Consider the following 9,091-nt stretch of genomic DNA (forward strand, 5'->3'; position numbering starts at 1 on the left):
TCCACATGAACCCTGTTCAACCACGATGTCCCCAAGAAGCGGCCTAACCAGCTTCATGAGGCACAGGAGCTTGCTGTCCCTGGTCTGGTCCAGCTCTTCGTTTTGCAGGGAGGAAAGGTGACATTGGGGCAAAGGGAGATAAAAAACCAGAGTGGGGGTTGGATCCACTGAGGAGTTTCCCTGAGCTTCAAGGAGAAGCAAGTCCCGGGCAGAGCCCAATGCAGAACAGAAACAGGAAGAGGTGAACCCCCTTGGGGTCTCCCGGGAGGGAAGAGGGGGCTTCCTTGGAAAAAGGGGAGCCAGCCCCCAGTGAGGGTTCTCTCTGTGTTGAGGCTCCATGCTTAACCCACTTACTGGTCTGTTCATTAATAATTACCTATCTGGGGAGGCGGTAGGTGCTGCTGAGAGCGCTCTTCAATCTTCCTGGGCTTGATAAACCCAAGCCACATTCCTGGGCCACCTCTAGAGCTCAGACGACCGCACGGGGCCACTCCAGCATCGACTGGGCCGTGAGTACCGAGGGACACTCTGAAGGGAGGACTCGGGGTTCTGGGACACAAGATTTTCGGTGCTTTGTCAACGTAAGAACATCCAAACCTGTAGGAGAATGTGTAAGAGTTGGTTAGAGTTTATTTGAACCAAACAGACAAGTAGAGCCAAACTCAAAGTCTTGGGAAAACTGAGACAATTGGTCACTCTACCTAGAGGTGAGAAATCCTCAGGCTGAAAAGACCACTCACTACACATGATCGCACCAACGTCCTCACTGCCCCGGGGTGAGGCGGGGGACCAGTGCTCACACCCAGACGTGGCCTCTCCCCAGGCTGGACACAGCCTGGGCCGGTTCTGCTGCCTCCCAGCAGAATCCTGGGTGAGCTCGCGGTAAAGCCATGGAGAAGTCTGTGAGAGCTGGGGCCAGGGGAGAAGTGACCGTGGTTGCTAAGAAGCCATGGTGGGTGGAGGGGTGTCAAGTAGGTGGACGAAGTGGTTCCGTGTGTGTTTTTAGACGACCCTCAAACAGCTGTACGACATGCAGAGAGTAGAAAGACCCGTTAGGAAGCTTCTGCCGTGGTCCCGGTCAGGGTTCTGCAAGCTACAGCCCGCGGGTCAAACCGGGCCCACTCTCTCTTTTCGTGTTGCCCACGAGCTAAGAATGAACAGATACGACGTAGACACAAAGGTTTTAAGTGGTTGAAAGAAACCAAGCATTTTGTAACATATCAAAAGTAGATGAAATTCAAACTTCAGTGGCCAGAAATAAAATTTTACGGGAACACGGCCGCGACCGTCCGTGCCTGTCTTGTCTGTGGCCACTTTCCAGGCGGCGTGGCAGAGCTGAGTGGATGCAGCAGTGACTGTACGGCCCACAAAGCCTGAGATATTTACTATCTGGCCTTTGACAGGAAAAGCTTTCTGACCCTGTTCTGGGTGAAAGATGTTGGAGACTTGAGTGAGGCTCATGGCAGAGGAGGGGCTGAGAGGTTGAAGGGAGAAGCTGTGGGGTGGATAGGCGGGGGTGGGCGGCGGGAGGGAGGGGCAGAAGGCCCGAGAGGTGTTAGAGATGACAACTGGGTTTGGGGCTGAGAACTAGGCAATGGTAGGGCCACTGGATGGGGCGGAGCAGATTTGGTAGAGAAAACTGAGCATCTTGTTTAGGGCAGGTTGATTTCATTAGGAAAAGGAACCAATTCTACCCCCAGAGACTCTGAGCAGATCATTTATTCAGCATCTGTGGGCTCATCCATACGGGGTGATGAGAATACCCTTTCTACCGACCGCAACCTGAGTAAGTGGGTCAAACGAAATGGCGTAAACATGATTTTATAAACCACAACGCGTGCCAGGAGGCCACGGGGTGTGTGGAGGAGACGCCAAAACAAGCTTTGGTGATTTAGCACCTTTGGTGAAATGAGTTATTGGGCCAAGGAAAGAAATCCAGATGATGGAAGGCGCCCCAGGCTGAGTGTCTAGACACTTATGTTCCTGCTCAGATATTTACCAGTTAGGTGACTCGGTGAAGTCACTTTGGGAGCCTCTGTTTACCCACCTCTGTAATGAAGTGGAGTTCAGTGTCATGCAGAGCTCATGAAATGGGAAATGAAATGAGATGGTGAACACGAGCAGCGTGCCAGAGGGCATTACTGTCACCTCACACGTGGAGGGCGCTGGGTGTTTGCTCGTCTGTCATAAGCTCATCTGCAGGAGTTGAGAATGTCACTTACCGTCCTGGGGCCCTGTCCCCGGCCTGACTGCTCAGTAAAGTTGGTTGTCCTGCTACGGGAATTTCCTGGGCACTCTCTTCTCTCCTGTAGACCTGAGAGCTCGGACGATGCATCTCGCCAAGTGCCTGCTCCTTCTCCTGGTCGGACTACTGGCCCTTTCTCACGATGGCCAAGGTCATACTCACAACTACTCTCAGGAGGCTCCAGGCCCAGGTGAAGGCTCCCCCAGCCTCAAGATCGCCCCGAGCAACACCGCCTTTGCCTTCAACCTCTACCACCTGATGGCTTCCGAAGCCCCCGGGAGCAACATCTTCTTCTCCCCGCTGAGCATCTCCGCCGCCTATGCCATGCTGTCCCTGGGGGCCCGCTCACACACCTGGACCCAGATCCTCGCGGGTCTGGGCTTCAACCTCACGAAGATGTCCGAGTCCGACATCCACCAGGGCTTCCAGCACCTTCTGCACACTCTCAACCTCCCGGACGACAAGCTAGAGACACGCGTGGGCAGTGCCCTTTTCCTGAGCCAGGACCTACCGCTCCTTCCGAGATTCCTTAATGACACCCTGGTCTTCTACGGGTCCAGACTCTTCCGCACCGACTTCCTTGACTCCAAGGGCACAGCCCAGCTTATCAACGACCACGTCAAGGAGGAAACTCGAGGGAAGATTGAGAACTTGGTCGATGGGCTCAGCACAGATACGATGATGGTGCTGGTGAATTACATTTACTTCAAAGGTAAGAGTCCATTTGTTGGTGGATCCTATATCTTCTTCACCCAATTTATCGATGAACTGAAAATTTTTTAAAACAGAAAGTGGATGCATTGGGTCTGACAAGGTCGAAGAGCCCTCAGAAGATTTAATGTTAGAGTGCCAGATAGTTAAGATTATGCAGCCTTGAACTTTCCATCCCTTTATATCTTTGGACATGTTTTCTTAATAACAGTAATTTATAAAATGCGTTATATCCAATGATCATGAGGTGAAGTGCTGCGTTCATAATGAAGCTCTGCCACTTACCTACAGCATCAACAGGGCAAGTCGTTTGCCTGGCATAAGGATAATAAGAGTCCCTGCTTCAGACCTTTATTCTAAGGATTAAATGATGTCTAATATTTGTATACACCTTAGAAGAGGCTCTAAGGGGACGGGCAAACTACAGTCTCCAGCCAAATCTGCTGGGCCACTTGTTTTTGTAAATAAAGTTTTATTGGCACACGGCCACGCCCACTCCTTTATGTAGCGCCTCTGGCTGCTTCCATTCACACAGAGATAAGCGGTTGCTATAGAGACAGAATGATCTGCAAAGCGCTTTCTGGCCCTCTGCAAGAGAAGTTTGCCCAACCCCTGACCATTATGTGTACTCAATAAATAATTACAGTAATTGTGATTACTCTCATGATAATGATATTCATTTTGAAAACCTCAATAATACCTCAAAAAATAAAAGAGAAAATAGAAATCGCCCACAATCCTACCACCCTGAGGCAACTAATGTTAACATTTTAGCATCATTTTTTTCAGTTTTCGGTTCACGCGCATATGTTAACGCAGTTGAAATCACAGTGTGGGGACCGTTTTATCCAGTGTGTATCTGTCAGGGTCCCATCAGCAGAGCAAGGCCACCAGGAAGGTTAAGGAGAAAGGGATTGTTCTAGGAATTAGACCCGGCATGATTGGGCGGGGGGTGGGGCTGGAGAAGTGAAGTTCTGGAAAGAGATGGAGATGGAGCGACAGAGAAAAAGTCGCTAGTGTAGGTGGACAAGTTAGAGCTTATAAGGAATCTATGTGCCAGGCACATCCAGCCACCAGAAGGGGCCCGTGTCGGGGGAGCTTTGGAGAGGCCCATGCTGGACCCCTGGTGGTGGCTTGGTGACACCGTTGGTCAGCAGGACTAGAGTTGGGACAACCAACTCGGCGGAGGGTGTGGATGAGCCGCAGCACGCGGGGCTCCTCTGGGTCTGGGCATCGTCCTATCTGCCCGTAAAGACCTTCAGCGAGCAGTGGCTGCTTCGCGTCGACCTCCCAATCTCACACTTGAACCTGCATCTACAGAGAATGGAATTCTGGCAAACAGTCCCAGACTGACCATCCGGCCAAACTGGCCATTGCCTGCATTTCCCGTGAGGAATTTTCATGCACTGTTGAAAACTTTGAAAACAAATTTTTTTAATTCTGCAATAACTCTAAATTCGTAGGAAGTTCCAAAGTAGTACAGAATGGTCCCATGTCCCTTTCACTTAGGTTCCCTAGATAACATCTTACATAGCCATAATATAACAGCAAAACCAGGAAATTGACAGGGGGTACAATCTACAGACTTTATTCAGATTTTATCAGTTTTCTCATGCACTCGTGTGTGCGTGTATGTGTGTGTGTGTGTGTGCGTGTGCGTGTGTGTGTGTGCGCGTGCGCGTGTGTGTGTGTGCGTGTGTGTGTGTCTGTGGTTTTATGCCACAGAGAACTTTATTTAGATCTCATCGTAGTGATTGCACAATATTCTTCTGACTCCATCCCTTTTAAAAGATAATTTAAATGTATAGAATACACCATCACACCACCCAAAGCTCTAGCCAGAAATAATAATTTTTGGTGCTGTCTTCCTGAAAGATACCTAGATCCAACGAGATTAGTGTTTGGGGCACAAGAAAGTAAAGTTCTTCAGAAACAGAAAGGAGGTAGAGACATCCTGCCCTCGGACACATCTGCCCAGCACTCTGGGGCTGCAAATGTAGCCCCGAGACCTCGGCGTAGGCCACATGGAACAATTGTGCTTATCCTCAAAAGTGAAAAGCACCTAGAAGAATACATACAAAAGATGCTCGGGATCTCTGTAGATAAGATTATATTGAGAGATATTTTAAAAGACTTAAATGAAAAACAGATAAACTACATTCATGAAGAGGATAGTAAAGATGGCCATTCTCTCTCCGAATTCATCTAAATGTTTAATGTAATCCCAATCAAAACCCTAACGAGATTCTTTTTTCTTTTTGGTGACAGTTATCAAGCTGATTCTAAAATGTATATGAGAGTGCAAAGGGCCAAGAATAGCTAAGACGAGAAATCTGCCCACTACAGAGCAAGACGTACTATAACTATAATTATTTAGACTGTGTGCTACAAATAGACTAATGGGACAGAATAGTGAGAGGCCAAAACAGAGCTCAGAAATGACCTCATGAATATAGGGACATTTGATACTTGTCAAAGCTGGCGTGAGAGAGCACTGGAGAAAGAAGAAATTTAAAAATTGGTGCTGGGACAACCAGGTTCCCTGATGGGGGAAAAAATGCCTTCAGACCCTTGCCCCACCCCAGCAGTCATTAAGTATTTACTTCTGGTTGAGTCGAGTCCTAAATGCAAAAGATAAGACAAAAGCTTCTAAAAGGAAGCATAGGAGAATGTCTTCATGACCTTGAGGTGTGGGAAGTTTTCCTAAGACGCAGAAGATCTAACCACAAAGGAAAAGATCAATGTCCACGGCATTGAAGTTTAGAATTTTGATCAACGGGAATGAAAAGACCAGCCAGCAAGGGGAGGATGTATTCGCAACACACATAACTGATACGCAACTAGTATTCAGAAAGAACCCCTCAAATCACTGAGAAACAGCCCTATAGAAGCACAGGTTAAAAAAAAAAAAACAAAAACGAACTGGCATTGAACTAAAGACAGAGGACATCTAGTTGGTCAATAAACGTACAAAAGGTTAGTTACTCAACCTCATTTTTAACCAAGAAAGTGCACGAGTTTCCACTAAATAAACACCAGCTTGGCAAAAAATGTAAGTGCAACAATTTTTAAGGAATTGGCGAAGACTTACAACAACTTTCCTGATATCCTCTGGTGTCTCTCAATTTCGAATCTAAGCGAACCCTGGGAGACCCCTTCCCCAGGCACCTCAGGCCGTGAATGATGTAAATGTACACCCCGATGAGATGGGAAGGTGGGGATCTGGGGTGACCGCGGGGGAGCGTTCCCTGGAGGGTTGGCTTGTTGGTCCATGGCTACTCTGCCCCTTCTCTTCTTCCTTTCAGCTCCATGGGAGAAACCGTTCATCTCCTCGAGGAGCAGTCCAAGAGACTTCTATGTCGATGAGAACACAAAGGTCAAGGTGCCTATGATGTTTCAAGATAAGTACCACCACTGGTACCTTCATGACAGGTACTTTCCCTGCTCCGTGCTGAGGATGGATTACAAAGGAAATGCAAAGGCTTTTTTCATCCTTCCTGACCAAGGGAAAATGAAGCAGGTGGAAGAGGTTTTGACTCCAGAGATGCTGACAAGGTGGAACAACTTGCTCCAGAGGAGGTAATTGGGGTGCCGCGTGGCGCACTGCCCTTCAAACGGAGCCTTCTCATGAAGGCCGGTGCCCGAACGAGATAGGGAGCGCATGCTAAATGTCGCAAGAATTCTTATCCATTCAAAGATGTTCATAGGTTTTCTTAAATCCTGAGCCCTCCTGTTGCATCCAATATGTGATTTCATCAGTGACAGGAGAACCAGACTAGGAGTTAGGAGCCTTAGTTCAGGATGCAGCCCTCACACGGCACAGGCCTTGGGTGGAATGACATTGGCTCTCAAAGGCTCTACTGGCGTGGAGGGTTTTAAGAAAGCCCACTCACCCACTCCGGGAAGTAGCGAGGAAGTTTCACATCGCCCCGGGGCTATGAGTGGGTGAAAAGTCTCCAACCACATACAACACGAGGACCTCAGGTCTAGGCCGTATGTGGATAGAAAATTCACACTGTTCATGGGGCACAGGAATCCGATCCAGATAAATCCTGGTTCCTAATGAGTGAAAACCACAAGGCCCCAACAGAGGCCGAGCAAGACTGCCACACGGGGAGACTCGCATCTCCCTGGGCACCTGGCACGGCCGCAGGAAGCCAGCTCTGCTGAAGACGAGCGCCTGAGCGGGGAGGTCCCGCAGACCACAGGCCCCGGCCTCAAGCTCCTGGGGACACGCGTGAAGGTGGCGCAGTCGGGGGCGCGTGGCAACAGGACCCAGGTGGAAGGAGCCAGCTAGAGGGGGTGCAGTCGAGGACAGCACAGCCCGGCCGCGGTCCCCAGCTCGCTCAGGACGCCAGGTGTTTAACTCACTGCCTCTTCCAGGTCTTTTTACAGGAAGCTCGAGTTGCATTTCCCCAAGTTCTCCATTTCTGGCTCCTATGACCTAGATCAGATGTTGCCCAAGCTGGGCATCAGAGACCTGTTTTCGCAGCAGGCTAATCTGTCCGGCATCACCACACAGCAAAATCTGCTGGTGTCCAGGGTAAGTCATTGGTGGCCATGAAGACCTAGAGGCCTCAGTGGGAACATCTGCCCCTCGGGAGCTGCTGGGCGATGGTCGCTCTCCCTGCCCGAGTCTGTGCGATTATCCATAGGCACGGACATCTGTGAACCAACACGCCACATGCTGAGGGTGGCGCTTGGTGCTGGGGATACAGCATCCCCCCAGTCCCTGTTCGGTCAGGGTGGGGAGGCAGCGTCTTCATAGATCATGGCAATGGAGAGGGACAAACGCGATGCCAGAAGCAGAGGAAGGTCACAGCCGAGGCTGGGTGCGTGTGTATCACAGAGGTTTCTTAGACGAGAGAAAGGGACCTATGACTTCAGCTAAGTAGACAGAAGTGAACTAGAGGGCAGAGCCTCGGCTTTCATTGAGAGTTTGCATTCCAGTTCTTCCTTATGGCATGAAAGGGTCACTTAGCCTCTGAATATGTTTTCCTCATCGATAAGACGGACAAAATACATCAATATCATAGGGTGGTCTTGAAGATTAGAAAGAGTGCTGGGGACATGGTAAGGGACCAATTAGTGATAGCTATCATTATTGTGTAAATAAGAGGTCATCCAGCTCAACAAGCCACCCGACATAGAAATTCCTGCTGTGATGTCCCCAGCAAGTGGCTTTGCATGCAGTGAACCACAGGACCGATCCCCGGCCACCTCCGGGCCCCCCAGTCTTCCCTAAGTCCCCAGTTACGTTTTCTCAGAAATAACGCTGCGATTTCCCTCCCAGAGTTTCCACAAGGCCATCCTGGATGTGGACGAGGCTGGCACAGAGGCTGCAGCGGCCACCAGCGTCTCTGTCACCTTTCTGTCTGCCTCACACAATCATCGAGTCCTTCGGTTCAACCGGCCTTTCCTCGTGGTGATCTTTTCTACCAAGACCCAGAGCATCCTCTTTCTGGGCAAGGTTGTCAACCCCACAAAACCATAGCCCTCCCAGAGCTGCCTGTCTGCGGGAAGACGTGGCCCAGAGGGCTGGCTGCAAGCAGCTCTGCTTTTGGAGAGGGGTTGGGAGGTCGAAGATGCCAGGAGTCCGGGCAGAAGCTGCTGGCGAGGGGGTGGGATGTGGGGGGTACCAGATGGATGCGGACTAGACACTCAACTTTCCAGGGCTATGCAACCTCGGGCAGATCATGTAATCTCATTGAATACGTTTCTGCCCCCCAAAAGTGGGAGAAGCCCTCCCAGGGTGGCTGTGCGAATTAAACAAACGATGGCTACGAGGAGCCTGGCTATGAGGTGCCTTGTACTTGGCAGATGCTCAGTAATTGCATTCCTTCTCCATCCCTCTGGGGGTGGCCCCTCACTCCCCCGCATACCTGGTCCCAGACACGGGTGCTCCGACTTCCCGTGGGCTGGCGTCTGCAGAAGGGGGAAGCAGTGCAGGCAGCCAGCAGCCCCCGGGCAGGTTCGGTGCCTTGTTCCAGGATGGGAGGCTCAGAAGGCCTTGGCAAAGAGAACCCCAACCAAGGAGCTACCACAGAGACCTGGCGAGGAGGGCTCAGTGAGGCAGGCAGCCAACCAGGTGACACAGGTACCGCTCCAACCTGTGGCAGTGGAGATGTGGCCAGC

At 50.6% G+C, this 9,091-nt stretch overlaps 1 protein-coding gene across 2 annotated transcripts; it reads left to right on the plus strand.

Annotated features, from left to right (window-relative positions):
- The first annotated feature begins 388 nt into the window (after nt 1–388).
- Nucleotides 389–8,750, plus strand: LOC120619653 (kallistatin). Of its 2 annotated transcripts, none has more exons than XM_039884117.1 (5): nt 389–509; nt 2,313–2,957; nt 6,262–6,535; nt 7,340–7,499; nt 8,250–8,750. In XM_039884117.1, the coding sequence occupies exons 2-5, from the start codon at nt 2,330–2,332 to the stop codon at nt 8,448–8,450; spliced, it is 1,263 nt and encodes a 420-aa protein (XP_039740051.1). In that variant the 5' UTR covers nt 389–509; nt 2,313–2,329; the 3' UTR covers nt 8,451–8,750. The 2 variants fall into 2 exon arrangements, with proteins under 2 accessions (XP_039740051.1, XP_039740052.1); XM_039884118.1 differs by having other exon boundaries at nt 442–581.
- The last annotated feature ends 341 nt before the right edge of the window (nt 8,751–9,091 follow it).

The sequence above is a fragment of the Pteropus medius genome, unplaced genomic scaffold (assembly GCF_902729225.1).
Source record: "Pteropus medius unplaced genomic scaffold, Ma_sr-lr_union100, whole genome shotgun sequence".
Taxonomy (NCBI): domain Eukaryota; kingdom Metazoa; phylum Chordata; class Mammalia; order Chiroptera; family Pteropodidae; genus Pteropus; species Pteropus medius.